This window comes from Haliaeetus leucocephalus, unplaced genomic scaffold (genome assembly GCF_000737465.1).
Source record: "Haliaeetus leucocephalus isolate CR32 unplaced genomic scaffold, Haliaeetus_leucocephalus-4.0 Scaffold556, whole genome shotgun sequence".
Classification (NCBI taxonomy): Eukaryota; Metazoa; Chordata; class Aves; order Accipitriformes; family Accipitridae; genus Haliaeetus; species Haliaeetus leucocephalus.
Genome location: NW_010972992.1, coordinates 3,517,303 through 3,537,557, shown reverse-complemented (window position 1 = coordinate 3,537,557; position 20,255 = coordinate 3,517,303). Strand labels below are relative to the sequence as shown.

The window sequence follows — 20,255 nt, the reverse complement described above, 5'->3', positions numbered from 1 at the left end:
TCATGTGAAAAGTCTGTTCACTGTGAAAGTCCAAGGAATGGCAGAGCCAGTCCAGACAGTGATGTGTTGTTCATTTTAAAGCCATCTATTCTTTTGTTTTAGGAGTTAATAAAGATGAAAGTAGGGGTAGAAACATGAAAAGGAACTACTGTGGCCAGAAACGTTATGACTTGCCTCCTGTGCACTGCCAAAGCTTTTTGGTCTTGAGCTTTGATGTCCTGAAAGACCAAATCCAAGAGCACCCACTGTGCTGCTGTGCTCTAAGCATCACAGTGGCTTTCTAATGAAATAAACGAATAGAAGCTCAGAAGATAACAGCTTCTGTCTGTCTTTCCTGAACTCAGGAGGAGACACAAGCTTGTACACATGGTTTTCCATGTGGTTTTATTTTCCTTTGGTATTCTCAGGTGCTTCAGTGCATGGAAGATGACTGTTGAGCAGAAGGCACTTTACAGGTGCAACCTGGCCCATCTCAGAGCAGTATCACTGAGGAAATACTTCCAGCAGTGGGTTCAGATGCTGCAGGTCAGAGAAGGTGATAAGCAGGCAATGGTGAACTTCTTTCTCCTACAATGGAGGCAGCATTATGGTGAGCACCTTTGGGTCTGTGCAGAATCTAAGATTTGGAGGTGCTTAGGCTCCTTCCTCCTCTTCTTGTATGGTGAAAACCAGCTGAAAACAGCCAGATAACAGAGAGGCTCAGATGATACATGGTATTAACAAACCAGAGTGGGCAGAGAACTAGTTGTTCTGGATGCATCAGTGAAGCTACAGGGAGATTTGTTGCTCTGTTTCATAAACCTAACAGAAGGTCTTAAACCTTGCTGAAAAGAAGCAGTTTGAGGGCTGGGCTGAGTTTCTTAGGAATGCCTTCTGACAAACCTTGTCTCTTGTCACTCTGTACTGGTTAAGGACCAGTTATAAGCGCAGTAGCTGACAAGACTGCGACAGAGAGGCATGAAGATCAGCCGTTGTGGACTGCAGAGAGACCGTTTCCAGAGAAAACAGGCTACACTCTTGATGACTTCAGCCAAAAGGTGAAGCTCCAGAGAGTGTATCTGCTGTGGAAAGCGAGGCTGCGTGAGCATCACAGAGCTGAGTGAGTGAAGAATAGGCAGTTTCTGGAGCCCTGCCTCTCATTAGTAGTGCCCACTTGACTTTCTGGTCCTTCTGGAAGAACCCCTTTTACCACCTATCATCCATCATGTCTGTACTAGTCTCCCCCTCTGGTATCCCTTTTCAGTCACTTTGCTGTCTCAATATCTTCTGTCTTAGCTCTTTCTCTCAGACATTGGAGCAGTGTAGACTCAGAAAAGCTCTGAAATTTTGGCACCAAAAGTGTCTCATGCTGAAGACAATTGAACAAAGTCCTAATCACTCACACAGGACTGTCTGTGAAGAACCTCTTGCCACGCTGTTTTCTGAGGACCTCTCAACATCTTCTGGCTTTGACAGCAATCCTTCAGCTACTCTGGCCTCTCAAAGCTCATTGGAAAAGGTGAGGAGGTCTTGATACATCCAGACTGCTCTGAGGTATTAAATTGCTGGATTTTTTAGGGGAAAATTTCTGCTTCAACATGAGATTGTCATCAGCAAACTGTGCTCACTATTTAGGCCTGAAAAGCACTGAGCCTGTGGGGTCCTGGAGTTTAAATGTAATCAGAAATTGTAAAGTCAGTTCTCTCTGTGCCCTTCCTGGTTCATCATTAGTGATATGGGGAGGTGCTGAGCCAGTGAGGTTCTCTTGTGCACTTGCTCCTCTTTGTGGCTGCAAGGTGGAAGGGATGAGGTACAAAGAGCCTCATTACTGAGAAAGTGCATATGCCCGTTTCCCCTTTTCTCAGTATAGAAATAACTTTCCCATCACTTATATATGTTTGCACTCCAAAGCTGAACTTGGTAGCCTGCAGTTCCTGTGGATGCATCCTGGACTTCCCTGAATCCTTGCCAAAAAGAGGAGTAAATGACATGGTTGGAGCTGTTAGCTGAGTGATTCCACTGCAAGGACACTTATCTCACAGCATGTTCTTCCCTCCATACCTGCAGGAATATAGTTTTAGTGACAGCAGCCAGCAGAGCTTCTCCTCCATTCTGACTGCTGAGGATGTCACACACATGCCATATTACAGTTCCTTCCTGCAACTACACCAGTGCACAGAGCTGCCGGCTGAGATGGGTGGGGAGCTGTACTGGCAGGCCTCCTTTCCTCCACGGAGTACTGGATCTGGGTGAGTTGGAGACTGGTTCCTTGGGATGCTGGTAGCAGTGGCCCCTTGTTTGATCTGGCTGAATTTTTTTCCTTCTGGATAGTCCCTCAGATGACGTCACACCACCCTTACAGATACTTTACCCTCTTCTTTCTTTCCCTTTTTCCCTGACACTTTTGTCTTGCAGAAGAAACTGGTTTGTGGGAGGTCAGTTCCAGTCTTTGGCACTGCAGAGTCCAGACAATAATGTCCAGCCTCTCACCAGTTACTCTACATGGGAAGAGGTAAGGCTGAAAAGTGGTGCGATGCATGTAAAGGTGCAAGTGTTTTCTGCATAGCCCAATTTAGCGAAGAGCCTTTGGGTTTCAATATCAGCATATGGAAGGTCTCATTGCTGTTCTGTCTTTGTTCTTCTTTCTTCTTTCTCAGACAGAAGGTTTGGGAGATTGAGGCATTTCTCAGGGCAACTCTTCCCTACCATTTGCCAGCTGAGTTGAAAATAGGCCAGGTGTCAAGGATTTAAAAGGGATGTGTTTAGACCCTCATGTCTGGGTGTTCATGTGGTGTGTGTGGGTTAGCAACAGGGTGTTAGGCAATCATAGAAGTCACAGCGGCAAGGAGAAAGGGCTGAGCTGCGTGGAGTAACTGTGTTACAGCAGCAGTTCAAGGCCCTTTTTTGCTTTTCTGGATTACAGGACTGTGGTTCTGACAAGGAAGTGAAGAGTTGCTGGCACCAAGCAGAGAAACACTGCCTGCAGAGGTACTTCATTGTCTGGTCAGCTCGGACTCAGCAACTTGTAAAGGCCCAGCAGTACTGCAGGCTCATTCAGCTGTCTCGGTAGGTATTGTGCTTTCCAGAAGTTTCCTAAAGCTGTCTGTTTTGAGAGCTCTACACTTGCTTTTAAAAAAAAATTCTTCCTCTAACTATCTTTTTCTATTTTCAGTGGGAGTTTTGCAGCCCATTGTTTTGGTTTTTTCCCTGCTTCAAAACTATTATATCTGAACACAGCCATTTCTGGTTTTATAGGATGCCTCACAAATTAGAGCAAGCCCAGCAATGCTGGTAACAAGCCCTGGTAAATTCCTATCCACTGAACTGGCCTTGCTCTCTAGTCATGCGGAAGTTGAAAAGCACAACAGGCTTGGCACAGCCAGGACAGAAACTTACTCCCAACAACTTGCCCTGTCCATCGTTTCCCCGACATTTAATGGAGAAAGGATGCTAACAGATCAGATTTATTTTCTGAACTCCCTCATGTGTATGTTTATTGTTAAAGTTTCAGTTACAAGGGTGTGAATCTGTGTGAGTTGTTCCTACAGTTGGTGCAATGACCTTTGTCTTTCTCAGAGCCTTTCTCAGGTGGTACCACTGGGTTGTGGAAAATAAGAACCGAAAAGCAGCAGCAGCCTTCAAACATCAAGTTCATTGCTGCCAGATGGCTTTCAGCCTGTGGAAGAAGAGACTGGCCCAGAAAGTGGAAGCTGACCGGAGATTCAGGTGTCACATTCACCACATGACTGCTGATGCTCTGTGGTGTTGGCATTCCTGCTGGCAAAGTGAGTTACCCCATCCTACAGCAGCACTTGTGTCTGTAGGAGAGGGATGCTGTGGGAATGGTCGGGATGGAAAAGGTCCCACTTCTGGTTGTAACTCTGTGCACTGCTCCTCTGGAATGGCACATACTAGTCCAGGGGTCAGTAAGTTCCTGTGTCACTGCCTTCTTGTGGTTACAAGCAGGACATGTGCCTTGCTGTTTTGTAGTGCTTTATGCTAGGGGAGATGCTCCTTTGGCAGCTAATTGAAAAAGGAGTGGATCTTGCTTTACCTGCACTACCAAAGGAGTGTTCAAGCAATGCATTTTAGCAGCTGGGGAATTAAATGGAGTTCAGATGCAGCATTCTGAGCTTGAATATGTCTCCTCAGACCCAACAGTCAGGCTTTGCTTCAGTGGCAGCAGGGTGTATCTTTTGCGGCTGTTTAACAGTCCTGATCCTGTCCCTCAAGGGATTCCACATGCTTTAAGTGCTAAGTACTTACACTGTGCCAGGGAAGGAACACTCCCAGTTTTTGATGGAAAACTGCCTTGCATATGAGAGTGGAAGTGATTTGCGATCCCTTGCTTGGGGAAGAGCAGGGGGAAAGAAAAAAAGAAGGTCTGACTGCCTTGCAGACAAAAAACTACAAGGTGAATTGAAAAGTCTCTTCAGCTGCTAAAGAGAAGACAGGAAATCTTAGAAAGTCTGGTTCCATTTGGTACTTGCAGCAGATGTATTCTTTGTTCTTGTCTGGACTCCGCCATGGAAAAAAAATTGTTGGGCTCAGCTAAGGAAGTTCTTGTGTTCTCTCACAGGGAAGCGTGCTGTGAGAGAGCTGCAGCAGCGATGGGCTCAGCACAGCTGCCAGGAGAAGAAGAGGTTGGTCCTGCAGACATGGTATTGCCAAGCAAGGAAGCAGAAATATGCTGCTTTATTCTGGGAACGTCTTCTCCTGCACAGGTTTGTTTCCTGCCCTCAAAGCATTTCCAAGGGAAGCTTTGAGTGAAGAGCAATTTATGTAGCAGAGAATCCAATGTGGTATTTGTAAACTAAGCAAGGGAGATGCAAACAAATTTGTGTAGTTTAAAAAAGTGAAAGCCTTGTTTCCACTGGAATTATTCTGTATTTGCTGAAAGGAATACTGGGTAGAAGTCTTACCAGAGATCTGATGTTTACAAACCTGAATCTTTTAGATTCTGGAAACAGTGTGTTGATTTTAATTTAAATTAAAGTGAAAAATTGAGTTCAATGTATTCCTGCTGAAAAGCAATATTCAGTAAAGCCTATGAAGAGAGAACCATGATATTCAATTCATCTTGGTTTTGCTTACAGTATAGGTGAAGCTGTAGTACATTTTGGAGTCTTATGTTACGGTGCAGATCCTGAAAACACAAGAATTTAATCTGAAGAGCATGGTGTCTTCTGGCAATCATTAACCACTTCTTTTCCCTCTTAGCTGTTGTTCAGTAGGTTTCTCGTTGAAATCTGTTTTGTTTGTGATTTATGTTGTATGAGGCTACTGTCTGTCTCAAACGCAGTGAAGTGTCCAGCTGGAGTGGACCAGGAACTATTCAGGTGGTTCTCTTTGAGGTAATTCAGGAGGATAAGAATGAATAAGGTTATTTATGCCAAGGATTCATTTAAGGCATGAGAAGTGCAGGTTTGGCCTTAGCAGATTTCCTTTTGAATTGCAGGTTCAGGCTGAGAGGAGACAAAGATCTGCAGAGGAAAGATCAACTAAAAACCCAGTAAAACCTTAGTGGCTGTGATGCTTAGACTCTGCACTCACCCCACCCAACTGCATTTTCTTCTGCAAATCAATCTGTGTGGTGGCACCCTAGTGGGATGTGTGTTTGAGAGAAGTCCTTAATGTTGCTCCTTCCTGTAGAGTGTGTTTCCACCATTAATCTTCCTTCTGAGTTCTCCTTTGATGAGAGCGCTCTTCTAATTTCTCACCTGGATATGGTACAGGCTGAGCCCTGTCTCTTCTGAGGGGGGCATTTTTCATGCTAGGATAACCTGCAATAGATTCTCTTGATCTTCAGAGAAGCCTGCCAGGCAGAGGATATTTACACCTCTGCCCTATGGTGCAGTGGGGTGATTAGCATAATGAAAGTCCAAGTGGAACAAGGAACCAAAAGGATAAGCCAGGAGTTAAAAGCAGATTGGCTTCTGAGGTTGCACAGGAAGACTGGCCTCCTGTGCATCAGCCTGCAAGATATAGAGAGATTATTATGGGTGCAGATTTACAGTGCTGTTAATAGTAACTCCTGTGGACATTGATTTTTTTTTTTTTTTAATAAAATTGTCTCTGCAAAGATTCTAATTGTACATCCCATGTATGCAGGCCCTTAGTTTGTGACAGCCAAGAAAAAAATTAAAATCTGAATCTTGACAACAAGCTGCTGTCTTAAATGCAGCCTGGTTCTACAGCAAGAAGACTTAAGGAGTCTGATGGGTTCCGTGCTGAAGGAGATTTTAGCAGTTTTATTCTCATCCCGTAAAGAAAAAGCTGTCCTCAAGCATCATCCTAAAGGTCAGCTGCTGGCACAGAAAAAGATTGAAGACTTACTAATTTAATTCCTTTCTTTTTTTGAGGGATCCACTATGTGTAGTGGCAGGGCAGCCTAGGAAAAGCGTTTGTTTTCTAGGCAAAGGAAAAACATAGTATGACGTGGCATTTAGTTTGCAGAGGTCTTTGAAGAGGAGGAAATGCTAAAATGGCCAGAAGGAAGACGACATATTCCTGGGCTTTGAGGATTTGAGAGGGAACAGTGCTGGGAACCCGAAGTAAAATGAGGGCAAGTTTTTAGCAGAAAGAAACTGTAGTTGAGGAGTCTGAACTTACACCTGCCAAGGACAAGGCACTGGAAAACTAAGTAACATGGAGAAAGATGCATAAATGTTGATGGCAGAATAATAGGAACAACTTTTTTTTTTTTTTTTTTGAATGCTCTTTCGCTTGCTTTGACCACTTACATGTGATGCTGCAGGGTGGGGTGAGAAGGTGGAATTTGGTCTATAGTCTGTTTGGTGCTGACATGGAAATGTGACTTTAGGCATCTGCCATTTTTCTGTGCTTGTATTGTTTTTTAGGTGCCTAGTCACCTGGGCCCAGGTCACTGCTTGTAGGCTGAGGCAGCACGAAGCCCTCTCTTGTTTTAAAAGGGTCAGAGAGCACCGTCTCCTAGTTGTGAGCTTTACTAAGTGGAAGGTGAAATTATTGAGAGCTGAACAGCAGGTGCTGGGAGAGAGAAACTACAAGTGGCAGGAACCCTCTCAGGGTAAAGCCTGTCACCGCTGGCGATTGGCCTCAAGAGGACAGCAAGCCCTGCGCCTAGGATCTGTGGCTACTGTAAAACAGGTAAGAAAAGGTGAAGGTCCCTATGAGTCAGTTTTTCGTAACTGCCTGTTCTCTCATGAAGACCTCAGTGAGTCATTAAGTACTGAGATACAGTGACAAGGCTTTGTATAAAAACCTGGTTTGACTCATGATGACTGCTTAGTCCCTGCCTTGAAATTCTTTACAGACTGTGCACACAACTTCATCACCATAATCTGGCACTGATTGCAGCAACCATCTGGAGCACAGCAATAAGGAATGGGGACGTTTTGACCAGAGAGATGAGAGCACTCCTTCCTCTCTGCTCAAAGATGAGATGGGATAATCGCTGTCCCTGCAGAGTAGAGTGAGCTGTCAGAGTTGCAGCTTTTTTCAAAAGACTCACAGCTAGCAAACCACAAAGAGGTCGATTGATTTGGAAGGGCTGAGTCATTCCTGCTGGGATCTCATCTGTGCAGTTTTCAGCCTGGGGTCTAGCACATTAAACTACCTGCAGGGATATGAACATAAATGTATCTCTAAGGCTAGTTTGTGTATGTGCTGTCTGTGCGCCCTGTGTTTAGTCGTGGCTGCAGCTGTGTCATTTCTGTTTGCAGGCCTGCAACTACTGGACAAAAGCAGCTGCCTTTTCCCAGTGCTTACGGCAGTGCAGTACCCTGATAGGTGCTAGGAAGAGCAGGAAGATGTCTCTGTCTCGGTCCATGAGTAAGAAGATGTGCCCTCCTCTCTTTGTTTCATGGGGCCATGTGGGGAGTGTGAGTGAGGAGGGAAGAGGAGTAGTGTTTGCCAGCCTGATGACTGGGATTCCTCTGTGGAGTAGGTGCCCATGGCAGTCAAACTCTGACTGTGGGTTGCTCCTGTGTTCAGGAGCCAAAGGACTAAGGGCTCATGGCAGCTTTGATCTCTCCCTCTCTAGCTCTGAGTTTAGCTCCTGTGTGATTCCTCTTTTCTTTCCTAGAAAACAGAAGAGGCAGAGAAAAAGATTCAGCACCAGCTGCCCCTCTTGGGCTTTTTCCCAGTGCTATTCACCGCTGGCTGGTGATCTATAGAAACCAAAACAGGGCTGAAAGGCTGCTGTTCCCCCACCCAGTAGAGAGACCTGGTGTGGTAGGACCCTCTCCTGCACATGCAAGCATCCAGGAGAACAAAGCAGAGGTGGACTTGGAGGAGTGGGATGAGAAGTGGCTTGGGTAAGTGGAATGGAGGGCTCTGGGCTTCCTCTTGTTGCTGCCATCAGGGAAGGACTCCCTTGTAGGGCTGTTGAGCTGATAAAGCTTATTTTGCCCACTTACCTGTAGGAGGAAGTATCTGAGGTGGTGGCATCACACAGTGATACTTCGCCGGTGCCGGCGTGACAGGAGACTGTGCCGTCTAGCAAGGGGATGGCATCAGTGGAGAGAAGCCAGCAGGGTGGCAATACTGGCTCAGGTGTTGGTGAGTGTCTGGTACTGCTACCAGGGTGGCAGTGATGGGCAACCCTGCTCTGCTTGCAGCCTCACATATGTCCTGGGAGATGAGACCTGGGGATTTAACAAGTACCAGACTGCACCAGAAATCCTGGTTTGCTGCTGTGGCTACTTTTTCCATCTTCCTCTTTGAAATGCCAGCATGGCGGACTGGCATAGCCACATATTTAGTTGTGCTTTGCCCCATCTTACCAATGGGAAGCTGAGACAGGGTGATTTGTATAGATTGTCTGTAGTCTGTGCAAAAAGTTCATAGCAAGCATTACAGTCTTTGTCCTCATCTGTGTTCCTGATACATCCCTCTGGTGTCTGCAGCCTACCAAGAGCTGTCATTTGGCTTCCCCTTCTGCTCAGGCATAGCCATCTACGGAACAGACCCATGTTCTGTCTGGCTTCTTGGGCGTTAGCTGTGTGAGATGTGCTCTGACCTGCCCATGGGACAAGATGACGCATGTATAACGAGTGCATCCATAGTCTCTGAGGAGCTGTGCCAGAGCACTGATGGGGCACTGTCCTTTCCCCCAGGGTACTGTGACTTAATTAGTCACAATATTTGCAGGAGACAGTAGTTCAGCAAGGGCTTTGTTAGTAGTCCGCTTTGTTCATTACCAATGCAAAGTCATTCAAGAGGGACCCGGGAAAGGAACTGGAAGCAAGGTGGGAGTAGAGGGAAGTGAGGTAGTTTGCCTGCCAGAGCCCAAATAATCTGTGTATGGTCTCTTTTTCCTGGCAGGACCAGCAGCGGCTGATAGAAAAGGCCTGGAGGGTGTGGAGACGACGACATTTGCAAAGCTGTGTAGTGCAGAATTTTCTGGAGGAGGAAGCCAGGAGCCTACTATCTCAGGTTAGCATTTATGACTACTTTAATTCTGTGGACCTCAGTGAACCAAAAAGCACCCCAAAAGGACAACTGGTGTTCTCTGTATCTCCCTGCACAAAGTGCACTTGCTTAGGGAGAAGCTGAATACATCAAGGAGTGGGACTTGCCAGGGAAATAGCTTCCAGCTTTATATGGGTTCATCTTTAGGTGTTTTTCAAAGCTTTGCGTCAGTGGTTAATTTCCCTGATGTATGCCCCCTTCCCCACCACTACCAGAGATGTTAATCCACTAATCCTCTGCCTCTCAAGAGCCCACTCAGGGAAGAAACAGGCTCCACATTGGTGCAGGAGGACTGTGCTGACTTGCACCCGGGCGCAGGCATATTGCTGGAAATTTAAGCAAGCAGGCAAACAAAGCCTTAGCGCTCAAATAGCCAGTTTGCTCCTCTGCCTGCTTCCCAAAGATCCATGGAGGATTTGGTCCTCCTTTAACGAGATGAGAGCAAGTAGTGAAATTAGAGGGTAGAGGGGACATTGGTCTTCTTTTCTCACATTGATTTGTACTCTGCACTTCACTTACTGGCTACAGGAACATAGGGGAGACTGGGAAGGGCTCTGAGAGAATGGTGGGGCAGTTGGTATAGCCATTGCTAGAGGAAAAGCTGTGTTCGTAGGTACTGTGAGGGTGGCTGCAACCCCTCAAGGGTAACCTGAGTGTTTCACTTGTCCACTTTACTATTTAAGGCTTTTGGAAGGTGGCGCCAGCTAACAGCATTCCAGCTCAAGGACAAAGGACGCTGCTGAATGGTGGGGGCCTGTCTGCAGCTGCTGCTCATTTCAGGACACGTGGAGGATACAGCTGGCTGTCATAACAAAGAGCCGGTCCTGTGCAAATCAAGAAAACCAATGTTCTGCTCATGTGATAAAAGCAGTGCTGCAGGCCAGAAGCACGATAGCCAAAGGACAACCAGGAAGAGATGGTACCTAGTGAAAGTTCTTTAAGGGACTGATATCCTACCTCCCTAGAGGCACAAATTTGAGAAGTTATTCCCTTTTGTTGTGAGGTTGCATTCCCTTCTCTGGACACCGATTTTGCTGGAGTTCTGATTAAAGATAAAAAAACGCCTTATAGGCTCTCCCTTTACTCAGTGCTTTTTCCTGGACAGTTTAGTGTCACACAGGGGAGTAAGTAAATACATCAGTCTTAGAGATGAGCAGGAGTCTGCCTGTGCAAACGCTACATCCTGTTGATTCCAAAGTCTGGACTGTCCTTGGTAGGTGTGAACACAGGTCTTGATTTTTAGATTTGGCTCTTTCCCTGGCTGGGGGGAGTTCCCACATGGCTCCTACCTCCTCCCCCTATCTAGGTCCATCAGCTCTTCATTAAGCCTTCCAGTGGGTGGCCAACCTCTTGACTGCTTCCTGCTGGTTCCTTTCTGTGCTGAATGGGCTAGGGATGAAGAAACCTGCTGGGAACAGCTGAGCACCAAAAGCTTTGCTGAGGCAAGACAGGCGTGTCTGACCCCCAACCTTCCCATTACTTGCTTCTGTGATTGATGCCCTGTAATTACCCTGGATATATGAGCCCAGTCTCAGACAGCTGTAATGAGAGGGTCTGAAGAATCTGGAAAAGGCTTTTCTTCCTTGCTTGTTTGAAAGAGATGCTCACAGCGTGGCAGGGATCTCAAAATTCCACTGGGAACTGCCCCAAGGTCTTGTTTTCCTACCCTGTGGTAGCTTTGCAGGATTGTTAAGTACACAAAGCAGCCTCTGTAGCTCCCCCAACCCTTTATTTCAACGCTGTGGGGCCTAAGGCTGTTAAGAGTCATTAGGTCAGAAAAGATAGGCTCTCTTTCCCTACAGGCACTGGAAAAGGACCACCACAACTCCTGTGACCTTGCAGAACTGAGCCAAAGGTTGTAGGTGGTTGCTTTTGGTAAATTCTAGGATTTAAGCTTTGGCTGTACTTTACTTAGGGCATGCATTGAAAGGGAAGGCAGAACTGCCTCATAAAACAATTGGTTTTCCTAAAATTTTCCCTTGTGCCAGGCTGATTAGTTTGCTAACAACATGAGTCTTTGCTACTTACAAGAGTATGGCCTAGTACAAGAGACAAGTTGTATTTGTGTATTATATTGTATTTAATCTAAGAAATAGTGCAATTCCTATTCAGTCTCATCCAGAAGTGAGATTCACATATTTATATTAAAAAGAATACAGGAAATATAATAAAAGGAGAAAAGTTAGGGAGAAAATTTGAACCTTCTTCTGGAGTAAGTGCAAAAGAGCCTGATATGATCAGTTATGAAGAAATACATCTTAGGAGTGCAACGTAAAAGCCACTTGAGCTTCTTTTCCAGGTTGGTAACTGCTGAAATAGCATAGGCACTGCTGACAGGAGTGTTTCTGCCCCCAAGGCAGCATTTCTGGCATGAGAAAGTTACCAGAATCCCACTGAGTTTTATCACATTGATGCACAAGAGTTCTCCTGTTACTGTAATCAACATAGCCATGATTAGCACCTCTTCATCCTGCAGAGCTGGCCTTCAAGCTCAGTCTAGAGCCTCAGCTCACAGATTCAGGTAGTTCTGGCTATTGTTCAACAAAAAGTGATCAGGGAGCCTTTGTGTTGGGGATAGAACAGCATGTAGTGGAGGCAGATCAGAGAGCTAGCCTAGTCACTGGATTTAAGAGAGTGTGTTCCACCATCAGCACAGGAGCTGCTTTTTCTCTCTCCGCAGTCAATGGACGGAAGGAGGAAGTAAGGGAGTTGAAGAGGAATTTTCACTGCTGAGTCTGAGTGTTCAACAGCTCAAAAGTATCATCCACAACCTGCCAGAGGCAGTTTTCAAGTGGGAAGTCATTGTCCACCAGGTTGACCAAGTAGTAGTTGTCATGGATGTACTGGATTATCATGCGAGATGGTGACTCTTCTTCATAGAGCTTGGCCCATTGCTCGATCCACAGTGCAAAGGCCTCATCCTGCCAAGGAAAAAAAAAGTGTTGGCATGGTGTAATGCACATGTTAGAGAGCTACATTTTCATATTACTTCAGTTAACACAACCAGTGTTACACATGCCTCGCCAGCCTTCTCAGTAAAAATTGCAAGGAGCCTCGTGCTTTCCAGTCAGTGAGAAGTGCCCAGAGCTGGAGACATGTTTGCAATAAAATGGCTCAATACTGCCCCTGTGCGTGTAAGAGGGGAGGGAGAGCTACTGCCCAGAACTCTGGGGCCCAGTACAGGGAGAGTGGTAGCTGCTAAGCCTCCAGTTACTGGGCTCTTGGTGTCAGAGAAGAGCTCTTGCTGCGAGCAAAGTTCTTCTTACACTGAGGGAGTAGGAAGAGCAATATCTGGACCTCTGCAAGCTAATATCACAACAGTACTCGATTGTGAGAAGTGTCACAGACTAAAAACAAACCAGACGCTCTGAACTTCCAGGGCATCACAGCAATGTATCCAGCAGGAGGGAGGACTCACCTTCCAGGAGAGGAAGCTTACAGGATCCACTACAGTGGGCTGGATGATCTCTCTGCCTGGGAAGATGCCCCAGGTGACAGCATTGGGTTGCAGATCTGGAGCATTGGTGATATTCTGGCCCTGCCAAAGGAAGGAAAACCTTTCTGAAGCAGCTGCTGGAGGAGGGATTGAGTGAGTTGGAACAAGTGCCTTTAGCCTCTCCTTGTTAAGAGATCAGGCAGCTGCTACACATCACAGCTGACTTGCTTCACTTTCCCTTCCCTTGATCAGCCTTCACATCACACTTTCTTCATAGTGATATCTGAATCTTTGATGTTTGCCTCTCTCCCAGGGTGGTGAAAGGAAAGTTTCCTGTAAACAACAGCCTACCTTGACATTGACAATGTGGTAGTTCACTCGCAATTCATACTTCTTCAGCACTTTGAGCAGTGCCGTGACGATCTCACTGGAGGTGAAGAACTCCAGGTATGCCTACAGGGAGGGATAGGGAAGGGCAAAGAAAATAAGAAGAGCCTTTACTCATGGTAGGGCTGGGACACATACAGGCAACCAAGAGAACAGCTGTACAGTCTGGGCTACTTGGAATCCAGGCAGCTTAAGACTTTTATGTCCATTCCCAGAAGGGTGTACTACAGAGGATGCTTGAGCAAAGGGCAGAGCAAATCAGTAAGAGAGCTGGGGCGGGGCGGGAGGAAATTGGGGAAAGCAGAGATAACAGCCCAGGAACAACCAGCTCAGGAAAGCTACAATCTTCCTGGTTTTCACCCACATAAAGAGGCAGGCTGGAATAAGCTCCAGAGAGCGTAACCACAACTGCTGTGCCTGGGAAGCAGTCTGTGCCAGACAGAGTGCTTGGAAGATGCCTTGAGCTTGACCTCTGTTCTGCGTGGTACCCTATGAACAGCAGTGTCCTGCCAAGGCAGCCCAGTCTGGCGGGTGCAGAAGTCAGGGGTCTCAGCTGGGCTCTCCCAAGCACCCTACCATTCCCTGTCCTCATCTTCTGTTCACAAATCTCCCTGTGTGCTTATATAACCTAATTCTGTACTTGCTCCGTGCTTGGCTGCTCCCAACAACGGCTTCCCCTCCTCTCATTTCCTGGCTATTGTGTGAGATGACCAATTTCCCCTCACCTCGGGGGAATTTTTTTCCTTTGAAAACGTAACTGCATTTGCCATCTGCTGGTCTCATGGCTTTAGGGGTTTGGATCCCTTTTGAACAAGGCTGCTTTGTTTCCTAGTATGAGCCACTTGCTTCGCATTTACCTTGATGGGAGATTCCTATCAATCACAGCCATTAGTGGCAAGGCTCTAGGGCCTGAAAATGCATGACAGTAGGAGGCAGGCATGGGCGATAAGGCTGCTTGCAGGCTAGAGAAGGAACCTGGCAGCTGTCTGAACAGCACAGTGGTAGTGCTGTGGAGTGGGGGCAATTCGTGGAGAACTCTGCCTTAGAGAAGGACAGATGGGGAAATTTTTAAATGCCCAGTTACTACCACGAGGAGCTGGACAGTAGAGATACTACTTCATTGATTCCTATCTTATGAAAAACCCGGGTGCTTCCTGCATCACTGAATGGGATCAAATGCAGTGGGCAGGCAGGTGTTTGTACCTAAAACTTCATAGCCCTGCTCTAGAAAGAAATTACCAAGAATTACTTGCTGAGGGTAAAAACAAGAAACTATAGATGTCTTGAGGTGGGGGAAAACAGCTATGAAGTAAGCCATAGAGATGACACAGTCTCTCTCTTACAATACCAAAGGAGCTTTGCCTCATCTCAGCAAGAAGGCATTAAGATAAGGAGCAGGCAGAAGGATTATCTAGCTGAAAGCCTAGGACCTCCCTTCCTAACAGAGACTAAACTGGGTCATAACTCTTTGCTGCCTAGCCCAGAGTAGTGCAGTACCTTTTGGAAGACATAACCCCCACTGGGCCCCCAGCCTACAATGGGGTCTGTGGATGGTTTGCCATTGATGTTTGGCTGGGAGTTGATGGTCAGGATTCCTCGTCTGTTAACCTTCTCCAGCTGCTCCTTCAGAAGGTTAGTTTCAGTGGCAAGAGGGTCATCATTCCAAGGCATACACGTAACCTACCATGAGGAGAAAGGATGGCTCACAATGGATGTAACAACCCTTTTGTTACCATCTAGATGTTGAACAAACTCAGAAGTGCCCTATTGGTCTCAAACACACCTACTTCGGGACAGAATTCCCAGGTTTGGTTCAAGGGGCAGGATATCCTCAATTCTTAAGAATGACTGCTGAAGTCTATTGGTACTGGTTCTGTCATACCATAGCAGCTTTCCTTTTATGTTGAGCCCTAGCTCTGGCTGTTGGATTTCCTTCAGCTGCTATCTCAGGACATCCTTTTGGATAGGGAAGTGCCAATTCTTGTTTAGAAGAACAATGTGGGACCAGGAGCAAGAGGAAATGCGCACTATTGTCTGTGGCACACTGACCATCCCCTCCTGAGCCGTCACTCACCTTGTGCCCATTCTTGTTGGGTTCTCCGGTGATATAACACGTGAACACCTCAAAGACGCTTTCCTCACCAGTCAGCTCTTCTCCCCACATCTTCAGAAGCTCCTCCCGGGGAGACTTGCTCTTCAGGTAGAAGAGGTAATAGTCCTTCAGTTCCCCAAAGGCTGGAGAGGAGGAGTTACCCCTGTAAGGGGACCAGACACAGGATTAACAGGCCACTGAGGAAGATGAGCTGATTTGGTGATGCAGGAAGACAGCCACCCAGGAAGAGAAGTATCCAGCAAAATCCACCTAGAGACCAAAAGCCTCAACATCTTGGTGCCGTTCTCCTCACTTCATTCAAATCCAAGCAACTGGGGACCACTTCATTAAGAAGCCACCTGTTCTGTCAAGCCCAAAGCGTGCCCAGATCACCCGCTAATGACAGACATCAACTGTGGAGCAGGCTTTCATACCACACTTCTATCTCACTGCCACTGCAGGCTGACAGCTTACCATCGGCCATTGGGGAAATCATCCCATTCTTGAGTTCGATAGATGTAACTCTTTGGCCTAGAGGCCCAGAAGATTGGCCGAACATCTTCAACTCTTCTCTTGGGGTGAGCACTGACTGCCCAGGGCAGAGGCCGCCTGCATGGGAGGAGCAGATGTTAACACAATTCCTCTGCAGACTTTCCACTAGAGGCCAGAAGCCCTTCCCTGGGAGAATTTTGCCTCTGGGGAGAGCAAGTAACAGGGGCTGAGAAGAGTACTATTTGTCAAGAAGTAGGACAGAAAACTCTTCCTTTATGGAAAATCTTCTCCCACCCAGTTCCCTCACAGGATGCTCAGTAGATGTCTATTAAATAGTTAAGTACAGGACTGACAACTGAAATTGGATGAGGTAAGGGAAAAGCACTGTGTGAAGCTATTTTTAACACGAAGAAAATACAGCTATCCGTTTTCCTTTGCTCCTCTTGTCTATGCCAAAGCCTGTGGACTCAGAGAAAAGTCCACATGCCCTTTATTAGCTGTAAAGAACCCTAGAAATCCACAGCAGGAGCTTACATAGCACCTAGTCTGTAAGAGGTGTTGTGACAGACCTCAAAAAACATGTTTCTTCCAAGTGGCAGCTCTAAGAGTTCAGGTTTTTAAAGTTCCAGAACAGGCTACTTTAAAGCCATTTGACTAAAACAAATTCTTCCTTCATCTGTCCCCTCTATTCCTCACAGCTTTTGTCAGACACCTGCAGGAAGGGTGAACTTCTAAATGCACAAAGGTGCTAAAAAAAAAAAACCAACAAAAGAACTACCAGCAGAGGAGCGGTGCTAACCCATCCATTGCTTGAGCCTTCATGAGATGGGATGGATGGATGTGAAAGAGGAACTAACAGAAGCCAGCATATTCTGCTCACCTGGGGTCCTCCGTCCATAGGCCCAGGCGCTTAAGGACTTCAGTAGTAGCCACTTCCCGATTGAGAGTGTAAAAATGGAGCCCATGCACCACGCCACTATCCAACAGCTCCCGGCACATGGACACTGCCTGCTCCACCCCAAAGTTCCGGATAGCTGCATCATTGTCCTTGATGGGTTCAATCACATCTTTGATTTCTTGAGGCACTTCCAACTTGGAGAGCTTCACCAGCTGGCGCAGGGAGTGGTAACCCTGGATGAGGATGCAGGGGATTTTCATTTTTCCAAGGCCCTTAACACAGGTACTTGATCTCGATTTTGTGGAGGGAGATTTAGAATTGGGGCTCCTGGATTCTACTCCGAGGCCCCATCTCTAGGATGGTAATGCAGTCCTGGTCACGTCACTTTAGGTGATTTCTTCCCATTTCTTTGCCTGAGCCTAGCATGCTGCCAGTGATGACTAACACCTTAGGACTGGTAGACCATTGTCTTTTATATCCCTTTTTGCCATATGGGCACAGAAAACGTTTTAGGCTTGTTATTACAGGACAAGGAGTTTAATTTGGCAAGCCATCTCCAGATTTATCACACGTTTAGCACTCTCACTTCCCAGAAATTTTGCGGAGGATATTTAGAGACCTCCCTCAGCTCCTGACCCACAAACACCTAACATCCTGGATCCTTATTCCCTCCCCAAACCATTATTACTGGATTTCACCTGTATGGGGAAGATGCCAGGAATAATGGGGCAGGTGATGCCAATGGCTTGGCAGTCCTTCATGAACTTGAGGAAGGTCTCTGATCGGAAGAAAAGCTGTGTAATGATGAAGTCTGCCCCAGCAAAGACTTTCTCCTTCAGGTACCTCAGGTCTGCCTCATAGCTCTCTGCTTCAGGATGACCCTTGGGGTAGCCTTTGGAGGGGAAAGGGAAAAAACAAGTAAAATCCTGGTGGTCAGGACAACATGCTAGAAATTAGAAAGTAGCCAATCTGATTGTGCTGTCACAGCCCAGGTCCACGGAGGAACTGCTGAGCTGATTTCCCTGTCTCAGGCCCTACTCCACACTCTGCAGTGAAAGACATTTACCTGCCACACAGATGTCAAAGTAATCATCAAATTCATTGCGAATGTGCTTAACCAGGTCAACAGCATAGTTGAAGCCATCTACTTCTTCCTCCCATTCCTCACCAACAGGATCTGAAAAGAGAACAAATGCACAGCTCTCTCCAACTATTTGCTGGGCTCAGATCTGCTAGTGCTCTAAAAACCTCCTGCTATCAAAAGGAAGACAAGATGAAACCTCCAAGTTTGCAGTTTTACCCATGGACTTTTGTCTACCCTTGAGCTGGAGGGAATGCTAACAAAGGGATCAAGAGAAATGCAGTCTCAACATTTAATTCCAACAGCAGAAGGAGCCTCTAAATCTTTATTTCTCCATTTTTACTCTGGAGTTGAACACAACGGCAATACAACCTCAGCCTTACACATCATAGGACAAAAGGATTCACCTCCACGTAATGCCATGATGTTCTTCAACCCGAGCCGCTTGGCCTTCTGTAGATGCCCTGTGATGTCATCCTTGGTCTGATTGCAGCATGTCATGTGCAGGATGGTCTCCAGGCCACAGTAGTTGACGGCAGTGTTGGCAATAATCATGGAAGAAGTTTCCTTGTCAGATCCTGGGTCCCCTGCGGGGTGCCACGTCACATCAATGAAGAGTGGACCACCTGCTCCCATGCGGTCAAACCTGTGGATTTTAGAGCTGTGTTAGCCTACCACGTAGCCAACTTCCCTCCCTTTGCCTTGGATATCTTGCTCATTGCTGGAATACCAGCAACAGACAGAGCTTGGATGACAGCAGTGTGAGAGACCAAGAAAAGTGTTGAACTAGGAGTTTAGCAAGTGGCCAACATAAATAAGGAAAGTCATCCTTTAAAGCTGTATGAGGAGGAGCTTACAATCTTTTTGAAGAAGAGACAACTTAAATGTTTTCTGTAGAATAAACTTCCTCCCAGCATGCTCTATGAGAGTGATATGTCTTCTGATAGACAGCAATGCAAGTCCCATTCCTTTTGGGATGGGAGACTATGCTGCAACTCCCTGTTCCCAGCTTTAACTGTAGAGGCCACAAATATCAAAAGGTGGATCAGATCTCTGTTGTGTTCCCAAGTGTGCCTAACAGAAGAAACAAAGGCTCCCCTAACTTGCCTCTCCTCTGCTCTGGGTTGCAACAGGCCCTTCTGTTTAAAGTAAACCTGGCACTGGCATACAGCAGTTACAAAGAGAGTTATGAAAGTCCCTCTTCTCCCCCAAGTGAGTACATGGTGGCTCCTGGGGCTCCCCACTGGGCTCCAGGATAACCTTTAGCTCTGGGGACACCTATCTCAAGAGGCTAAAACTGTAGTGCTCAGTAATAGAGGCACAAACCATAGTGGCTGGATGTTCCTGAAAATAAGTGGGAGTCTCTGTTCCAGAGACTTGGGCACACTGTCCATCAATAAATATTCTCTGCTTTTAATAGGTACTTTTCTGCTCTATTGTCACCCAGCACTGCTTCAGCCCCAGAGCATGACAGTGGAGTTGCTCCATCTTCACAGAGCATGGGAGAGGGGAAACAGTCTGGTCCCCTCAGTAACCCCATCATGACACTTAACTCTTCAGGGCTTCCAAGGAAGACAAGTTACCTGGTGTCCATTACCCTCCTCAGCAGGAAAGCACAGCCCCATTACCTGCTTCGTCACCTGGAAGGGGAGACAGAGCATGGGGCAGAGCCTGCCTCATTAGCTATTTCCCAGCCCTCCACCAAAGACACTTAATCTCTCCCCTCTCCCACCCTGCAGCCCTCACCTGGAGATGAGATTGACAGCAGCATTGGCTGTGCGTGGTGGGAAGAACTCCAAGGAGAACCACTTGTCTCCAGACTCCTGCCGTCGACGCATCTTCTCCCGCAGTCGTTCATGACGGTCAGCATCGAGGACCGGGGTGGAGCAGCGTGAGCTGTCCTTGGAGCTCTCACTCCCACTACTGCTGCCGCCATCAGACTTGGAGCTGGAACTGGCACTGCAGGTATGCTGGGTCTCATTGACCATGGTGAGCTCTCTGGAGGAGGGGAACAGAAGGAGCACGGTGGGTACAAGACAGGACACAGACCTCAGCAAGGAGCAGTTACTGCTGGGGTGGGCAGCAGATGATGAAAAGGAAGCCTATGCCAAGACCCAACATTAATCATCATCAAGGAGTCCCTCTTGCCAGCCTTGCTGTAAGCTGTAGTGGGGGATCTGGTGAAAACACAATAAAATGTGTGTTTAGATAGTGCTGACAGAAATAGCACAGCAGATGGCTTCATGCCACTTTGATGCAGCTCTTCTGTGCCTGCTGGGTCAAAGTTGGCTATCAAACGAGTCAGATCAACATCACGTTTGCCCTGACAACAACTTAGCAAGCCATGATACCCATGTGCATCAAGTGAGGGCCTCTTTGATATTATGGCCTCAGGCTGGACACGCCCGCAGACTTCCCCCCCCCCCCCCCCCCCCCC

The 20,255-nt window shown here is 47.0% G+C and overlaps 1 protein-coding gene across 3 annotated transcripts in view; it reads right to left on the bottom strand.

The window, feature by feature from the left end:
* Positions 1–11,733: 11,733 nt before the first annotated feature.
* The window catches only part of MTHFR (methylenetetrahydrofolate reductase (NAD(P)H)), a 10,864-nt gene continuing 2,342 nt past the window's right edge, over positions 11,734–20,255 (bottom strand). For 2 of the 3 annotated variants that reach the window (XM_010577309.1, XM_010577308.1), the window contains exons 2-12: positions 19,565–19,816; positions 18,226–18,464; positions 17,804–17,914; positions 17,436–17,629; positions 16,720–16,970; positions 15,822–15,956; positions 15,330–15,510; positions 14,753–14,935; positions 13,220–13,321; positions 12,851–12,970; positions 11,734–12,353 (exon numbers count right to left, since the gene is read on the bottom strand). In XM_010577309.1, coding sequence (XP_010575611.1) covers positions 12,156–12,353; positions 12,851–12,970; positions 13,220–13,321; positions 14,753–14,935; positions 15,330–15,510; positions 15,822–15,956; positions 16,720–16,970; positions 17,436–17,629; positions 17,804–17,914; positions 18,226–18,464; positions 19,565–19,806 — 1,956 coding nt within the window. In that variant the 5' untranslated portion in view covers positions 19,807–19,816 and the 3' untranslated portion in view covers positions 11,734–12,155. Of the gene's footprint in view, positions 12,354–12,850; positions 12,971–13,219; positions 13,322–14,752; positions 14,936–15,329; positions 15,511–15,821; positions 15,957–16,719; positions 16,971–17,435; positions 17,630–17,803; positions 17,915–18,225; positions 18,465–19,401; positions 19,459–19,564; positions 19,817–20,255 lie in introns of those variants that run through there. The other variant, XM_010577311.1, reaches the window with a different exon arrangement.